The following is a 19865-nucleotide window of genomic DNA, read 5'->3' on the forward strand; positions in this document are numbered from 1 at the left end:
TTTTGTTTGTCTATGGATGTCCAATTGCTCCAGCATTTGCTATCTTTCCTCTATTGAATTGCTTTTACACGTTTGTCTAAAAGCAGTTGCGCGTATTTGTGTGGGTCTTATACTTCTGAGTTCTCTCATTGATCTATATGTTTATTGCTCCACCAACAGCATAGTCTTGATTATTGTAGCTGTATATGCCTTTCCATATTTTTTAATAATCATGTCTCAAGCTGCAAAAAAAAAATCTTGATGGGATTTTAATAGGAATTACATTAAACCTATACATCAATTTAGGGAGAACTGACATGTTTATTATGTCAAGTATTCTAGTCCATGTACACAAGACATCTCTCCACTTATTTAGATCTTTGATTTCTTTCATGAGTCATGTAGTTACAGACATATAAGTCTTATACAGGTTTTGCTAGACTAACACCTAAATATTTCACTTTTTTTGAGCAATTGTAAATGGTATTGTATTTTTTTTTGATGTCCATATGATCACTGCTACTATAGTGAAATACAAATGATTTTGTGTGTTTAATTTTTCTAAAATCTGTATTCATTTTCGAGAAAGAGAGGGAGACAGAGTGCGAGCAGGGGACAGACAGAGAGAGAGGGAGACACAGAATCCAAAGCAGGCACCAGGCTTTAAGCTGTCAGGACAGAGCCTGATGCAGGGCTCGAACTCACGAAAGGCAAGATCATGACCTGAGTAGACGTTGGACACTTAACCAACTGAGCCACCCAGATGCCCCTAATTTTGTATGTTTAACTTGCAGGTAACCTTGATTATCTCACTTCTTAGTTCTAGGAGTTTTTGTAGATTCTTTGAGAATTTCTAAATAGACCAATCATATCATCTGCAGTTTTAGTTCTTCCTTTATGGTCTACCTTTGATTTCTTTTTCTTGACTACTGCACTGGCTAGAAATTCCAGCACTATGTTGAATAGGAGTGGTAAGAACTGACATCCTAGCCTTGTTCCTGATCTTTAAGTGAAAGCAGTCTCTCAGCATTAAATATAATGTTAGTTGTAGGGTTTTTATAGATGCTCTTTATCAAAGTGAGAAATTTACTCTCTATTCTTATTTTGTCATGAATAATGTTGAATTTTGTCAAGGTGCCTTTCCATATCAATTTATATATGTGATTTTCCTTCTCTAGCCTATTAATATGGTGGATCACATCACCTTATTTTTGAATCCTGAAATTAGCCTTGCAGTTCTATAATAAATCCCACTTAACCATGAACTACAATTCTTATTGACTGCTGAATTCCATTTCCTAATATTTGTTAAGGATATTTACATCTATACTATGCATATATCTAGGTCCATACTGTGAGTAATATAGACCTGTAGCTTTTTGTTTTGTTTTGTTTTGTTTTGTTTGTACTGTCTAGTTTTAGTAACAGGGCAAAACTAGCTTCACAAAATGAATTGGGAAGTGTTCCTTCTTTTATTTTCAGGAAGATATTTTGTAGAATTTATATTAATCATCTTTAGATGTTTGGCAGATTTCTCCAGCGAAACCATCTGGGCCTGGTTATTTCTTTTTGGGAGTTTTAAAATTATTACCCTAATTACCCTAATGGTTATAGAGCTATTCAAATTATCTATTTCATATTGGGTCCATTGTTGTAGTTTGTCTTTTACAAGGAATGGGTCCATTTCTTCTAAGTTGTCAAATTTAAGTGTCCGTGGTGATGTCCCATTTTATTCCTAATATTGATAATTTGTGTCTTCTTTTATTCTTTGTCAGTGTTGCTAGAGGTTTGTCAATATTATTGAACTGTTGAAAAAACCAATTCTTTATTTCATGATTTTCTCTATTGTTTTGTTTCAATTTCATTGACTTCTCTTATCTTTATGATTGCTTCCCTTATTTTTGCTTGGATTTTATTTTGTTCTTCTTTTTCTAGATTTAATTTTTTTCTCATGTGTATTTATTTATTTAACTTTTTTAATGTTTATTTATTTTTGAGGGGGGGAGGGGAAGAGAGAGAGGGAGACACAGAATCTGAAGCAGGCTCCAGGCTCTGAGCTGTCAACACAAAGCCCAACGTGGGGCCCAAACAAATGAAGAATGAGATCATGACCTGAGCCAAAGTCAGACACTTAACCGACTGAGCCATCTTCTTCTAGATTATAGAGGTGGGAGCTTAAATTACGGACTTGAGACTGTTCCTCTTATCTAATGTATGCATTCAGTGCCTTAAATTTCCCTTTCAGCATGGCTTTAGATACATCTCACAAATTTTTATATGTTGTATTTTCATTTTTCTTCAGCTCAATGTATTTTTTTTTAATTTCCTTTATGACTTCTCTCTGACTCTTGGATTATTGAGAAGTGTTTTTAGTTACCAGAAGTTTGGAGATTTTCCTGTTATCTTTCTATTATTTATTTCTATCTTGAATCCATTGTGGCTGGAGAATACAATTTTAATTCTTTCAAATTTATTGAGGCTTATTTTATGTCCCAGATATGACCAATTTTGGTATATGTTCCACAGGCACTTGAAAATAATAGGTATTCTGCTCTCGTTGGACAATTTTCTATGAATAAAAGATTCTTCTATAACAATTTCTATAAATGTTGATTAGATCATGTTACAGTTGATGGTATTCTTTTATATGCTTGCTGAATTTCTGCTTAGTTGCTCTGTTTGTTATTGAGAGAAGGCTAGTGAAGTCTCCAGCTGTAATTGTGAATTTAACTATCTTTCCTTTCAGTTCTATCAGTTTGCTTAACATATTTTCAACTCCTGTTGTTTGGTGTGTACAGAGTTAGGATTTCTGTGTCTTCTCGGTAGACTGATCTTTTTATCATAACTCTCTGTCTCTAGTAACTTTCCGTTACTCTAACATCTATTTATCTGATATTAATATACCCAGTTTTTTCTTTGATTGATATTTGCATGCTGTATCTTTTTCTATCTTTCAACTTTTAACCTTCCTATAGTATTATATGTGAAGTGATTTTTTTTTTGTAGACAGTATATAATTGTCATATTTTTAATCCATCGTGGTAATCTCTGGCTTTTATTTGGTATATTTAGACCATGAGAATAAAATACTGCAGAGGAATACGCTGTCTGATTAGGAGATAAAGATTGCAAAAGTAGCATTAAATTATGTACATCTTCCTAAGCTCCTTACCTCAATTACTGGTACTAGACACTAGGACTAGAAATCTCAAAAACGTCATGCATTCTTTTCTTACCTCCCAATAATACCTAATAGCTAACACTTACGGAGCACGTACTTTGTGTGAGACACTCAACTAAACATTTTACTTCCATTAATTTATTTATTCTTAATATTTTGGAAATGAGCAACTGAGGCTTAGAGAGGTAAGGATTACAGCAATAGTGACTCAACTGAGTTCTACAGCAGGTGTATGTGACTCCACAGCAGTAATTCACCATGACCCTCAAGGTTTGCCTCTGTAATTCCACCAGAGTCCATCCCACATTTGCCATTTCTACTATCAGTACAGAAGCTCAGATTCCCTTTCCTTTTGCACATAATGATTTCAAAAATCTGCTAACTGGCCTCCCTGACACCATGCTTTCCTTCCTTCAATCCATCTTTCATAGGGTCCCCCATTATCTTCTTATACCTTAAGTGGCATAGTGGAAAACACTTGGAATCTGAGCTGAGTTTAGATCACAGCTCAAAACTTAACTTTGTATATGACATAAGCAAGTTGGTTAACTCTCCACACCTCAATTTACTTACCTGTAAAATGGAAATTATTTTACCTCCCTTATAGATTATTGTATTAAATTACATTTCACATGTAAAATACCAAGTGTGCTGCCTGTATATAGTAGACATTCCATATATCTTAATTTCTTTCCTTTCCTTAAATGTGAAAACAAAAATCAGTGGTTCCCCCCTACCCCTTGCTTCTGGGATACAGTCAAAACTCATTATTGTGGTGTACAGGGCTCTTCGGCCTGGGCCCAACCTCTGTTTCCAGTCTCATTTCCCTGTACATTATGTCATTCCCCTCAAATTCCATTTGCCTTTGCTCTCGCTATTCCCTTATCCTGGAATACATTTTTCCAGCATTTGTGCCTACTGGAAATATCTTTGGGAACCCTATTTAGAAACCATTTTCTCAAGTATCTTTTCTAAATATTCCCTTCACTTCCTAATGTGTGTGAATTAATCTCACCTCTCCCTTGTTCCCACAGGATATGGTGGGGTCTAGCTGAATTAGGAGAATGAGGTATTATTCGTATTTTATCACAAACATTATGCCTTGAAGTAGCAGAATGACTAAGAGCAGAGAGTTTGAGACAGATAATCCTGGATTTAGATTTGACTATGACATTTACTTTTATCCCCATGACTCAGTTATATTACCTATAAAATTGGGATGGTAGTGTCTCTATTTTATAAGGTTAATATGAAAATCAAGTAAGAAAATGTATATCAAGTGCTTAGTAAGAAGTCTAACATATATGGCTTGCGTTTAGCAATATCAGTAAATATTTGTTATGATGAATATTAATTTTAAATTTGTTACTCAGTTGTGATAAAAATCATCATTTTAAAAAAGCTAAATTTATAGATTGAAGGTTTGTGAGGATTAAATGGGAAATGTGTTCAAATACCTAGCACTATGAAACATAGTGCCCTTTATGAAGGCCCTTACTTTCTTGCCCTTACTCTCTTTGCCTTGAGTAATTCATGTGTCTTCCTTATTCTGGTTTATGAAACATTTAAATGAAGGTGGCAAGATGACACAAGGAATATTATAGAAATTGAATATATGAAAATATTGCGGTCACACAGTTTTAAATAAAATTCCAAAAGTAAATTATTAAAACTTTAGTTTATTGTTTTTCTCACAAAGTTCTCACTCACTCTATTTTTGCTTTTAGTGTCTTTACCTCTTCTCCCTCAACCCATCCTAGATGGTCTGAGTGACTTACTTCCTCAAATATCTGTACTTTTAGACCCCTAAAAGTCACCTAAATAATCTAAAAGTCATCCATATGATTTTAATTTACATTAAAATTGTCAGTCACTGGGATTATTCATGAGTTAGTGATAGAAGTCTAGCTTCCAGGGCAGAAAACCCATGATCTATCTCTGCCTAAAGCAGATTTATTTTCAAGTGACAACATGGTACATTGGAAAGAACACTTAACTAGGCATTAAAACACCTGAGTCCTGGTGCCAGTCCCACTACTATTACTTGCATGACCCTGGGAAAGTGGCTTCCCCTGCTGTCAATTCTCAATTATAAAATGAGAAGTCAGAACTCCGTGGTTTCGGGTAAGTGAAATGATTTTACATGTTATGTCTTTCTTAAGTTCAGTGACTCAGACAATCAACACAATACTTCACCTTGTGAGGAGAGAAATTTGAAGTAACTCTTTCATATTGTAATTTCACCCTGAATTCACCTCCAGGCTTATAGTGAAGAAATAAAAACTTCAATATGCCCAAGGTCAGTAAGTCTGAATCAATTATCACAGCAGATTATTTGTGCTAATGTGTTTACATGGCATGCTCTCTCCTACTGAAGCATTTGTGAGGTTTAGAGACTGCTTTTCATTTTTAAATAAAAAGCTCCCAGCCACCTACGCTCAGGAGTACAGCAATAATGGATTATCATTATTCCTGACAGCATATGCTAATTCATAGACTTTGAAATGGAAAGAAAGCAGAGACTATGAAATGACTAGTTTTATGTTCCCTGAATCTATCATTATTTTTTATCATGCAGTAAACGTTCACATATAATTCAGTCCCATAATATTCTATTTTATTTTTATAAAAAAAATGTTCGACTATGACCTTCTGATGCATTTGTAACTATCATCATTTGTTACATAGGGCTGTTAAATATAAAAAAAATAAATTTTAAACACCAGTACTTTTAAAAGATGATCTTATTTTTTTCTGCTTTAGGAAGTTAAAATATGGAATCTAAAAACCTACAAGGTCAATGTTGCAGGTTCATTCATTCATGCACACATTTATTCATTCAACACATATTTTTTGAGGACCCACCATGTGTCAGGCACTGATATAGATAGTAGAGAAAATAAATATCAACGAGGAAATATTCCTTTCCCTGAAGGAGATTACATTCTATGTGGATTTGACAAAAATGCCATGTAGTTCCAGTCTCCAAAAGAAAATGGACAGTTGTAGAATTTTACAAATGTTTCATTACATATGTATTTTTTACCTATTTGCATAAAACACTGTATTAATTTCCTAGGGCAACTGTAACAAATTACTTAAACTTAAGATAGTTTAAAAAAAACAGAAACCTATGGTCTCATATTTCCAGAGGCCAGAAGTTCAAAGTCAAGGGGTCAACAGGGCCATGTTCCTCTGAGGCTCTAGGGGAGTATTCCTTCTTGGTTTCTAATAGCATAACTCTAAGTGCTGTCTTCTTCTTCACATGGCCATCTTCCCTCTACGTGAGTCTGTGTCAAAATTTCTCTTTCTTAAAAGGACACCAGTCAATGGATTAGGGCCCACCCATATACATTATGACCTCATTTTAGTTTGATTAGGTTTGCAAAGACTCTATTTCCAAATAACATCATATTCACAGGGTGCAGGTGGATATGAATTTTGGAGGGGACACACTAGTCAACCCAGTACAAAGATGAAGATAAATTAGACCAATAAAAACAGGGGTTTTTTTTGTTTTATCTCCTCACAATTAATGTTAATTTTCACTTAAGATCTAATACTTTTTACTTTTAGTGTCATTTTGAAATTATTCTTGAACTTTCTGAATGGCTACAAATCTGTGTACAAAAACTTTGTGTTTTGTGATTTTCTTCTTCTGACATGGGATTCATTATTTAAATGTTAAAACTATTTAAAATGTTTACATTGACAGCTTATTGGACTCAAATTTTATAATAATTTTTACACTAAAATTAGTGAGGAGAATCTGATTCATTACAGACCATACTCACTTTATTTTGTCTGTGTAGGATCAGATGATCCTGTTCCTTTCTGATCATTTAAAATAGTTTTCTTTCACAAGTGCCATTTGCTACTCTTTAAAAAATGTGAATAGGGGCGCCTCGGTTGAGCGTCCGACTTCGGCTCAGGTCATGATCTCGCGGTCCGTGAGTTAGAGCCCTGCGTCGGGCTCTGTGCTGACAGCGCAGAGCCTGGAGCCTGTTTCAGATTCTGTGTCTCCCTCTCTCTCTCTGACCCTCCCCCATTCATGTTCTGTCTCTCTCTGTCTCAAATAAATAAACGTTAAAAAAATTTAAAAAAAAGAAGAAACATTTAGAAAGTAAATAAATAAATAAGAATAGAAAATAAACTATACCCCAATTAGGATTCTCATTCTAATCAATCAAACCATCAGGGCAAAATTTTGAGATAATGCCCTCCACCCACTTTGTCTTCTAATCTAAAAATAGCACAAACACCAAATCCAGAGTATTGATTCGTAAACCCCAAAGGCAGCACAAACAAACCTCCAATATAGCACAAACCCCAAATGTTATGTGAACTTCAAACTGACTACCAAACTGAACTCTGAGATGACTACCATCATAGGCAACCCATACTCAATACCCTACCCCTACATCCTGGATGCCCTTCTAGTAATATTTTGCATTCTCTACCTCCTCTATTACCTAATAAACTTCCATAAGCAAAGTTGTTGTCATCATCATCATCATCATCACCATCACCATCACCATCACCATCACCATCACCATCACCATCATCAAACAACTCAGGCATATAAAACATAAACGTTGAAGCCCTTTCTCCATCCACTCTCAGAGGAAACAATTGTTTGGAACGTAGCCTTTCAGATCTTTTCTGTATGTAGAATATATACGTGGGCTTGTCTACATATCTTTTCCTATATATGTATAATTTGCTGAGTAGTTTTCTGGTAGGTGTTTTTCTACAAGAAAATGGGGTCATACTTTACATATTGTTTTGCAACTTGCTATTATCACTCAAAATGTATTGAAATTATTTTACCCAGGGAGAACTTATAGCTTTACCTCATTCTTTCAAGACAGCTTTCTGATACATTTAAGTTATTTCTACTTGGGGGCTTACAACAGTGCTGAAATAAACAAAACTATGTGCTGATATTTGGTGGTGGGACTGACTCACAGAAATAGGATTGCTGGTAAGTATATGCAGTTTTTATTTCGTAATGAGATACAATTAAAAAGTAGCCTAAAGATGGCATTTATCTTTTCATATCTTCATCTTCTTTTTTTTTTTTTTTTTTTTTTTTGTGGTGGAGGGCAATCTGAGATGCTAAAGATGACCCATTGTTTTTATTTACTTTTTTTTTATAATTTGTGAAACTAAGAATATTTTCACATGTTTATTTTCCACTTGTACTTCTTCCTTCCATTGCTTTACCCATTTCCTTTTTCCCTTTTTCCTGCTGAGGTGTTTATCTTACTGATTTGGAAAAATTCTCTATATTATAACTATTAAACTTTACCTCCTATATGCTGCAAATATGTTCTCCTGGGATGCCATTTGCTTTCTACCTTTGTTTTCAGCATATATTTCTACATGGACATTTTCAATTTTTCTGCAATCATATCTGTCCCTCTTTTACTTTGTCATTTCTGTTTTTCATTCCAGATTTGTAAGACTTCTTCACGTCATTTTAAAAGAATCATTAAGACTCAAATTATTTTTGCATATAACATGAAAAGGAACCTAATTTAATTCTGCAATGGATAGTCAATTGAATCTTATTTTTAAATGCATCTTTGTGATAAACTATATTTGGTTTCTTGACTGCTTAATTTATTATATCTTGCCATTAACAACTTGTATTAATTAATGTAGCTTCATATTATGTTTATAAATTCCAAAATTTCTAGGTTATACACATTTATTCTTGCAAATAAATCTTGCAAATAAATCTATTTATTTATTTATTTATTTATTTATTTATTATTTATGTTCTAAAATAATATTCCATTGGTATTCCACTAAGATTTTTATTAAAATTGTATTAAATCTGGGGCACCTAAGTGGCTCAGTCAGTTAAGCATCCAGCTCTTAATTACAGCTCAGGTCATGATCTCACATTCATGAAATAGAGCCCCATATCAGGCTCTATGCTGGGAGACTGCTTAAGATTCTCTCTCTCCCTCTCTCAAAAAAAATGTATTAAATCAATAAGATAAAATAAATTTGCCATATTTACAATATAGAGTTTTCCCATGTGGAAATACTGTTTCTTTTGTCCCCTCTTTATTCAGGATTTCTTTCATTATAGTGTTTTTTCATATTATTTTCACACATTTTTATACTTTTGTTACTATTCTGAATGGCCCTTTTTAAATCATATCTTTTGATTGGTAACTCCTATTGATGTCTTAACATTTACCTACAATTCAGCAACCTTAATAAACTCCCATTTTAGTTCTCTTTTTTAGAGTTTCTTTCTATGAATTTCTAAGTAGACAATATTTTCACCTGAAAATTATGATAATTTTCTTTCTTCTTAATATTTATATTTCATATTTCCTTTTCTTGACTGTTCTAGGACCTCTAGAACAATGCTATTAAAGGACAGCACTGATATCAAGTATTTCTTTTCATCTATAAAAATTGAGCCCTGCCCAGGTCTCCTTTTCCCTCACTCCATCTAAGTTAAGTGCTCTTATTCCATATTCTTGTAATTCTCCAGCCGGGGTCTATTGTAGCATGAGTCACATGGAAATACAATCATTTATGAGCTTGGTATTTGTGTATTCTATGAGCTCTTAAGACATGACAGCCTCTTCATTCTTGTAGACCTACCAGCTAACCCAGTACTAGTACATAATAGTGGTTCAGCTAGTCTGTTTTCTTGCTTCCCATTTCTCTCCATTTAGTTCTCACTCCATATTCTAAAAGAGGTAGAAATTCTATTGATTTTACTCAAATTATGTTAGATCTCTTCCTGAATCTCTACCCTTATTACTTCCCTCTTTATTCATGCTCCCATTTTCCCTCACCTGGAACAAGGTTTTTCTAACTTAAATAATAGATGAGTCTCTCTCAAAGAAAAAAAATTCTATTAATCTTACTGTCAAATCAACTTTTTATGATTTTGCTTAAAAACATACAAACAATATTTGGTAACATTCCTTACACTTATAGTTCTTATACAAATTTAAAGCCAAAACAAATTTATACATTAAATACTTTTATAATCAGTAAAATTAAAATTACTAAATTGGCTTAAAGTGACAGTACCGTTTTGCTGAAATTAACATGCCAATTTTGAATTTAAAATGTAAAGATGTATGGGGCACCTGGGTGGCTCAGTTGGTTAAGCATCTGATTTCAGCTCAGGTCATGATCTCATGGTTCGTGAGTTCAAGCCCTGCATTGGGCTCTGTGCTGACAGCTCAGAGCCTGGAGCCTGTTTCAGATTCTGTGTCCCTGCTTTCTCTGCCCCCTGCCTTTCAAAAATAAACATTTAAAAAAATATTTTAAATGTAAAGATGCACAGGTAAATCTGCTTATATATAATCTATCTCTGTGTATTTACTTCTGTGACTCTCAAATGGAGACTATCCCTTAGAATAAGAAAGTTTCAGAGTGTAATTTTGATAACTCAAGGCTTTCTGTGCTATTTCAGAATACTCAGACTTCATACTTTAGCTGAACTCTGGCACTATGCAATTCTCAAATGTCAATTTTAATGAGATGTCATTTGATAACTCAGTAAGCCTTATTTGTTCATTTGAAGTAAAGTTAGCATGGGACAGTTATTGAAATCTGCATTATAGGAATGTGTAAAATCAGATGCAAAAAAATTTCTTTATCACATTTACTTTTATATTAACTGCTCACCAGTGATGCAAGTTGGTACAATTAAGACATGGCTATGCTTATTGATGCTCTAGTGAAGGTTCTTTTAAGGTAGATACGCCAATACCGCTGAGCCCTGTCTGATAACTCATTTTTCTCATCCCATTTTTCTTTTTGAAACTGGTATACTCCACAGGACTTTGTTTATTCGGTGTGCCATATCAAAGAAAAAGAATTTTTTAAGTACTGAGATGGAGCTGTTTTTTATTCTTGCAATAGAGTGTACTGTAAGGAAGTCCCTCTTCCATATTGACTAGCTCTCAGGATGAAGAAGGTTGTATTTATAACATGAAATGACAGTCAAATTTTCTGGTTAAATCATATTTTGGTCAATTTTTATTTAAAAACAATAGAAGTTTCTGTCTTTGATAAAATTTTTTCTCAGAATAGTAAGTTTTTAGGTTGGTCCTTCCACTCATGACTTACCACTCAGAATGCAAAACTTTTAAACCTGTAAATGTTTTCTTAATTCTTAAGATCAATTTCAAATGCCACCCCTGTATGAAATCTCTGTACCAAAAGTGGTCATTCCTTGGACACCACAGAGCTCAGTTCCTATCTCTACTTATACAGTTGGAACTAAAATTTTATTTTCTTCCTTACATGCCATTGTCACCCAATTCTATCTGTCAGGTCTCTGAATGAAAAGACAGTATATCTATATACCCAATGCAAGTTCAGAATCTGCAGTGTCCCCCCTTATCCATGGGGAATATATTCTAAGACCCGTAGTGGATACCTGAAATCATGGTTAGTAGCAAACCAGTGCATACTATGCTTTTTTTCTACACAAACATACGTATGATGATGTTTAATTTACAAATTAGGCAAAGTAAGAGGTGAATAGAAATAATGAAAAATAAAATGGAACTATTACACCAATGTATTGAAATAAAAGTTATGTGAATGTGTTCTGTCTCTCTCAATATCCTATTGCACTTTATTCATTCCCTTCTTGTAATGATGTGAGATGATGAAATGCCTACATGATAAGATAAAGTGAGGTGAATGACGTAAGCATTGTGACACAGTGTTAGGCTACACCTGACCTTCTGACCATCTTGTAGAAGGAGGATCATCTGCTTTCAGACTGCAGTTTACTGTAGGTAACTAAAATTATGAAAAGTGAAACTGTGATCAGAAGATTACTGAAATAGGTACTCAGCAAATGTCAATTTAATGAATGGATGAACAAAAATAAATTAAGGCCATTTCCCCTTTGCCAAAAGTTGCTATCATTCAAATAATGCTTTGGTACAGTAATGAACCTAAGTATTGTCCCTCTGTTTCTCCTGCTTCAGCCACACATGTGAAGTTGAAGTTCTTTGCCTCAGCAGAAGGCTAAACTGCACTTTATGGTGTGAGTGTGCAAAGTTTTCAGCCCTTTAGGGTACAAGGCCCTAAATTTAGGTTCCCAGGACCCTTAAAAAATAAAGAGAATTCAAGACTTCTCCACAGGGAGTAACTAGAAAAGACTGGTAACATGTCTCACATACCCTAGGCTATATTTTTCATTGTCCCTAAATTCAAAGAATTGGGCATGAAGGCACCTGAATGAAGCTCATGATACATTCTCCCTTAACAATTTCTCTTAGAAAAGAATGCAAATTTTAATCCTGGGCTTCCTCTAGCCACACTTAGATCTGGATATAAAATGTCTATAGCAAACAGGATGACCAATTATTCTGGTTTTCCTGGAACTGAGAGGGTTCCTAAAATGCAAGAATTTCAGTGCTAAAACTGGCATAGTTGCAGGCAAATAGGAAAGTTGATCATCCTAAATTGGCAAAATACCATGAGCCTTCACGCCAATTCCCCAGTAAAGACACATTTAAGCCAATCCAGTTAGTAACTCTAGGCTTTTTAGGTGGTCGGCACAAGTATAAAAGTGTCTGTTAACCATCTTCCTTCCCCCTTTTTTTCTGGACTCTAACATTTCTTTAGTTAGGGATCTCAAACCTTACTATGCAACAGAATCACCTAAAAGGCTGGTTGGTTAATTTCATAGATCTGAGGTAGGGCTCAAAAATTTGCATTTCTTACAAGTTATCAGGTAATATTGACACTGGTCTGGGGACCTAGCTTTGAGAACAATTGCTTTAGAAGTTTGGCATATTACTACCTTCTTCTGAGATTAACATGTAATCAAAAAAGAAAACAAGTCAATTGGAAGCATGAAGGCATGAATCAATAATATAAAATACAGACTATTTTAAGATTTAGTCTTTTTTTTTTTTCACTTCTTAAGCACTTTTCAGTGGTGAGCACAAATTTTAAAAAATCTTAACATACAAAGTTTTAAATATAATATAAAAGGTTCTAACTTGCAGGAAAGTTTTTGCAGAGATGTGGGGGAGTTCTCTATTATTGGATATACTTTAATGACTGTGATTTCTCTATGGAAAAGTGAGCACAGGGTAGCACAGTTCTGGAGACATTTGGTTCCTCTTCTGTGTACTCAAAACTAACAGCTGAAATATACTTTATACTACCTCTGAATCATAGTTTCACAATTATCATTCTCTCTGACATACTAAACAGGAAAAACAAAAAGTACATTTTGAATATTACAGTCTACATTTCTTTCAACCTATGCAAACTTTTTAATGTAACAAAAAATACAAAAGCAATTCCAGATTGTAAATTTGCATTCAATTTTATGCCCAAATTCTGCTTTTGGAAACACCTACCGCTGCCCCCATCAAAACACAAATTTTGCCTTAAACTGTGGAATTATGTTCTTTACCTTCAAAGAAAGGTTCCTGGCTGTCCTCATTTAGGTGTTATATTTGACCTAGGAGAAACTAAACTATAGTGGTTTAATAGAATTTAAATCCCATATCTATAAAGGTTTCTAGGGAAATGGGTCTGAAATAGAAAAAACAAAAAACTTTACCATTTTAATGAATAAAGTAAATTTTTAAATGGCCTAATTTCAGAAACTAGGTTTCAATAGTAACAATTTTGTTTTTGTTCCCAGCGTTCTGGTGGTGCCCTTGCCATTCCCTTGTGTGCATTCCAGGGGACTGTGTCTCTCCAAGCACCTACAGGGAAAACCCTATCTCTTTCTACCTATGAGGTAAGTGCTGAAGGACAAAAGATAACCCCAGCCTCTAAGAAAATAGAAGTCTATCGATCCAAAAGTGTTGGCCATGAACCAAACTCAGAAGATTCTCCCTCCACATTTGCGGACACCAGTGTGAAAATACACTTGGAAGTTCTTGAAATTTGTGATAACGAAGAAGCCTTGGATACCGTGTCAATCATTAGCAACATCAGCCAGTCCTCTACACAGGTCAGATCTCCATCCCTACGCTACTCGCGGAAAGAAAACAGATTCGTTTCTTGTGATTTAGGGGAAACAGCGTCATACTCTCTCTTTTTACCTACGAGTAATCCTGATGGTGATATCAACATCTCCATTCCGGACACTGTTGAAGCACACAGGCAGAACAGTAAAAGGCAGCATCAAGAGAAGGAAGGCTACCAGGAGGAAATCCAGTTGTTAAATAAAGCTTACAGAAAAAGAGAGGAAGAAGGCAAGGGTAACTTGTGATCATTTGGTATAATAAAGGCAAGAATGAATCTGCAAGTTCAAACTACTTAACGCTTTTGTTCTGAGGCTATTTGATTTCCTTTATAACCTGTTGGTTTACATAAGCATTACAGATTTAGTAGTTAATTGTTTTTAGGAGGAGCAGCTAGAACTAGTGTAAACACTTAAGTGCTTTTGATGTATTACCTGTAGATCACACACTGTGGTATTTAAAGGTTTGTTTATCTGATTCCTAGGCTGTTTTCTAGATCAAATATCAGCCTCATATACTAACGTTTTTGCCTATTTGTCATCTTCAGAGTAAACAGAAAGTTGTATAAATTCAATAAATATATTATTCCAATTCTCATGTTTCAACACGTAATACTAGACTTTACTGCAAAGGGTAAAAGATATTTTGGGAATGGAAGAAATGTAGCAAAATTCTGAGTTGTATTTGAAGAGACTTGCCTACATGTGCCTAGCAAAAGAAGCTCATTACAGTTAACTGCTTTAGCTTTACACTGATGTCTAGAAAATATATTCTCATGTAAAATGGCAAACTAGCTAGCTTCCATCTTTGAAACATGCATGTCCATAATCTGTAAATAGTTGTTTCCTTCATTTCCATAAAATATGAATTGCTTACTAAATGTTTTTCTTCCTTTCTAAAATGTATTTTCCTTTCATCTTTCTACTATGTCAAGACTGCCCTTGAAACAAAATGTTGTGTGTTATAAGCGGAATTAGTAGTCCATAACTAAAATATTATTGGAAAAGGTTGTATATGTACACATCATCATTCTAGAATTGTTTTATTTTAATGGAAATTGGGGAAAAACACTGCCAGATTAAGTTCCGTGAGGGATGCTCAACTAGATTAACAAACTTCCAGGTAAAGCAGAGGAAAATCCACTAAGTAAAAAGTAAAACTGTATGTTTCTAAAGCTGCAGATTTGGCAAACTTTCTTAGCTATTCTTAAAGTATAGAAAATTTTAGTACAAATCTTGTCCTAAGTTTAGGTACTTTTTGGTTTTTTTCTCAAAGATGTGTATCTCAAGAAAATTCAATATATATTATTAAATGAGTGTAAGATATACATTTCAAGATTAATTTTAAAATGTGTTACATTGCAAAAATGTAGGAATCACCTTGTCCAATTATTAGTAATGTATATCTCAAAAACTATAGACTAATTTGTTTCTTAAAAATGGTTTATTCTGATCTTTCTTCAAACATACATTAAATGTATTACTTCAGTGTTTATTTTCCAAAGTTATTGAGTTGACATTTTACATGGTATTTAACTGTGCAACACATCTTACATATCTTATTTACTACAGACTGAGTGAATTATTCTTTTAATGATTTATTTTGGTTTCTATTTTATATTGAATCAGAATTCTAAATTATTTGAAATGGACTTTCAGACATTTCATCTCCAGAAGACTTTTTTTTTTTTTTGGCCATCAAGAAGTCATTTTCAAAATAATTCTCTCAGTGGACTTTATCTCTCATGTAATCTCTCAGCATCTCATCTTCTAAATTTGGGAACCAAATGTAATGCAACTAGTAATGTTTGTAAAACAAGCCTCAAATAATGTATAACACATAAATTCAAATTCAAATATATTATCATTACAAATGTATTTTATTTATTTATTTATTTATTTATTTATTTATTTATATAAATATATTTTATTTTAAGAGCCTTTTTATAACCCTAAAATTGAAGGCTATTGCACCATAATGACAAATGGCCAGATCAATCAAATATTATAAATTTATGGCATTAAATGCCTGTTATAAAAGTAAAGTTGAACCGAATATTCTAATAATGCTTTGTAAAAGGTAAGTTTTGATACATTAAATTTAGGTGTATAATTTTATGAAAAAGAAAGATGATTTTGTTGCTTTCGAGTACAATTTCTGTCAGAAAGGAAATTAGAAACAGAATCACAATAAAACTTAAAAAAAATAAAGATTTAAATACAAATAAATCCTTTCTAGCTGGCACAGTTCTTTAATGCATAGGAGAAGACAATGGAAATCAATATTTAAAGAGCACCAGAACTGGATTGGAAAACAGTAATACTGTGCTTTCCTCCTGTGTTCTATTTTCTTTTCACTAGACTTGGGCCTATGCTAGGAGAACTGGCAAAACAAAACAACACAAACAAAAACAAAAACAAAAAACCTACAATATTCCCATTTAATTGCCCTTAGCTGCTGAATTAACTGTACACTAGACGCATGTAAAAGTTGTGCTGTATTGACACTTTAGTCAATACAATGGGCTGTGCCTACGCAGGAATATCTCCTCCCAAACCAAGAGCACACTGTATACACTGTATGTTAGCCAACTTGACAATAAATTATACTGTAAAAAAACGAACGAAAGAAAGAAAGAGTAAGGTTAAACTATATCAGTATAAACTCTACCTACTCTTTAAAACAATTATGATTGCATGGGGCGCCTGGGTGGCTCAGTTGGTTGGGCATCCGACTACAGCCCAGGCCATGATCTCATGGCTCCCGAGCTCCAGCCCCAAGTCAGGTTCTGTGCTGACAGCTCAGAATCTGGAGCCTACTTTGGATTCTGTGTCTCCCTCTCTCTCTCCCCTCCCCTGCTTGCACTCTGTCTCCCTCTCTCACAAAAATAAATAAATGTTAAAAAAAAATTTTAAGTGATTATGACTGCAAAAATGTATTTCTGGTATAGGAAATACCCTTTTAGATATCTTGTGCTATATTTAAATAGCTTACTCTGTTATACTGTTATTATTAATAAATTCAATATTTCATATAGTTTATTTCTTTTCTCTATAAATTCATGAATCTGAATTCAAAAACTACTTATTATCTAATAAAAATATCACCATCTGGTGGTGACTCCTACAAACTGTAAATACATATCTCTAAGACTCCCAGTTAATATAAACCCACATATAATCCCAAAGAGTTCCAAGAGTTGTGACTGACAGAGGCAACCATTTTGAAGACAGTGACCATCACAGTATTACTCAGAATGTAATAAAAAACCATTTGGTTATGCATTGTTTCAAAGCTTTTCTCAACGTGGTTTTTAGTATTGGTTTTCATAAACAGATTTTCTCTTAGTTTCTTATTTATTCTATTAAGTTACTTTCATTCATTTATTGTAACATTATATCATTATAGCATATAGAATGCCTGCTATATGCTAGAAATTGTTCTAGGTACTTAGGACTATGACTGAACAAAAACAACGCACACATACACACTCACACATATATGTACATTTGTATGAGTTTGAACCAATTGCAAATTTAGAGAACACAGTCTACATAAGACTTCCCTCACTTCTGACTCCAAATGCAAATTTAGGGTATCCCAAAACCACTATCAGTTTCAATAATTAACTGCAACCCACAGAATTCACAGAAAGCTGTATTCTCACAGTTACAGTTCATTTCAGGGAAAGGATACAGATTAAAATCAGCCAAGAGAAGAATCACATATAGCAAAGTCCAGGAAAAGTCTAAATGTGAAGCTTCTGTTATCCTCTCCCCATGGAGTCATAGATAGCATTACTTTCAGCATCAGCGTATGATAACATATAGGGAATACTGCCAACAAGGAAAGCTCATTTGAATCCTGGCATCCAGAGTCTTTACTGGGGCTCCATCATGGTAGGGGTAGGGTAAAGCATGGTAGACAGCTCACATGACTAATTTCCAGCTCCTCAGGAAGTCAAGCTGATAAGGAATGAGCCAAAACCCCTACTCTGAATCACACTGTTACTATTTGGCTGCTCCAAGGCACCCAGACAAACAAGATAGATAGATAGATAGATAGATAGATAGATAGATAGATAGATAGAGATAGATAGATATCAGGTAATGCTAAATGTATTGATAGAAAGTAGGTACCAGAGGTAAAAATGATGAGAAAAAAAATGAAAATAAAGGGACAGTGATGGAAGGAGTGTTTTTTCAAATACTTTAGTTAGGAAACACTTCACTGATAACATACTATTTCATCAGAGAGTTAAATAAAGTGATGAAACATGCTGTGTATCTAGGGAAATCATAGTTCTATCCCAGGGAGCATCAAGTTTCCAGAAGTAGGAGTATGCCTTTGGTATTTTATGAAACCATCCAGGAGGTCAATGTGAATGCAGAAGAGTGAGAGAAAAAGTAGTTGGAAATAAAGACAAATAAAAGCACAGAGAGGCAGACCATTAATGCCTTGCAGACCAGGTATGGACTTTGAATCTTTTTCTAAATGAGGTGGGAAGTGATCGGAAGGTTCTGAGCAAAGAAATGACACATTTGATTACAAAATCACAAATGACCACTGTCTGCTATCGTCAAGGGGAAAAGACGATACAAGTACAAATACGATTACAGAACAAACAGGAGGTTATTTTAATAGTCTGGGTTAGAGATATTTGCTAGAATTAGGGTGGTAGCAATAGCGATGGTGATGGTATTGTATTCTGATTCAATAAGTAGGAAGATTTCCTTGGTAACTACCTAAGTTACACATTTCTTTAAAAAATTTTTTTTTCATTTATTTATTTTAGAGAAAGAGCGCACATGTGAGCTGGGGAGAGGGGCAGAGGGAGCAGAGAGAATCCCAAGCAGGCTCCATGCTGAGCTGATGCAGGGCTTGATACCATGACCCTAGGATCATGACCTGAGCCAAAATCAAGAGTTGGACGCTCAATTGACTGAGCCACCCAGATTCTCCACTTACATTTCTTAAATGTTTTTCTATGGAGCCTGTAATTTGAGGTAAAAAATTACCTCTGGCATCTATTTTCTGTTAATACCTTGGAATATCCCAATGTTTCTAATGTCCTCCACATATCACAGAGGCTAGAAGCCTGAAAACTACATTTTCCAGTCTCTTTTGCTGGCAAGTTTCAGATTTAGTGTCTGCTAGAAAGAGGAATTTGCACAAGATCTGGAAGACAGGGGTGCCTAGGAGGCTCAGTCAGTTCAGCATCCAACTTCAGCTCAGGTCATAATCTCACGGCTCGTGAATTCGAGCCCCGCATCAGGTTCACTGCTGTCAGCGTGGAGCATGTTTCGGAACTTCTGTCCCCCTCTCTCTCTGCTGCTCCCCCACTCATGCTCTCTCTCTCAAAAATGGATAAACATTAAAAAAAAGAGAGACTTGAAAGAGTTGAAGAAAAGCAGCAGCAGTTAAAAGCTTTTAAAAGCAGTTAAAAGTAGTTGAGACTTTCTCTTCTAAGGTATGGTTCAGGGATCTAGGCTCTTTCCATCTTGTAGTTCCACTCTTTCATTTTTATTATCATTATCCTCATCCATATTAAGCTGGCATAAGGGCAAAGGGCAGAGAGGATCCAGCAAGTACTGTTCCAGGGATGGCCTGGAAAAACAGCACCTCAATCACTGCAGCTTCTGCTACACTGGAGACCTCTGGGTATACAGACATTCCTAACATCAAAGGAGGTTAAGAAATAGACCTAT

The 19865-nt window shown here is 34.5% G+C and overlaps 1 protein-coding gene and 1 long non-coding RNA gene across 4 annotated transcripts in view; one reads left to right on the forward strand and one right to left on the reverse strand.

Moving 5' to 3' along the window:
- The window catches only part of GPR149 (G protein-coupled receptor 149), a 68788-nt gene extending 53038 nt beyond the window's left edge, over window positions 1–15750 (forward strand). The window contains exon 4 of the mRNA XM_019440028.2: window positions 13830–15750. Coding sequence (XP_019295573.1) covers window positions 13830–14405 — 576 coding nt within the window. The 3' untranslated portion in view covers window positions 14406–15750. The remainder of the gene's footprint in view (window positions 1–13829) is intronic.
- The window catches only part of LOC109261488 (uncharacterized), a 353953-nt gene that overhangs the window by 325821 nt on the left and 8267 nt on the right, over window positions 1–19865 (reverse strand). The window lies entirely within an intron of this gene.

The sequence above is a fragment of the Panthera pardus genome, unplaced genomic scaffold (genome assembly GCF_024362965.1).
Source record: "Panthera pardus isolate Hobbes unplaced genomic scaffold, ASM2436296v1 HiC_scaffold_16, whole genome shotgun sequence".
Lineage (NCBI taxonomy): Eukaryota > Metazoa > Chordata > Mammalia > Carnivora > Felidae > Panthera > Panthera pardus.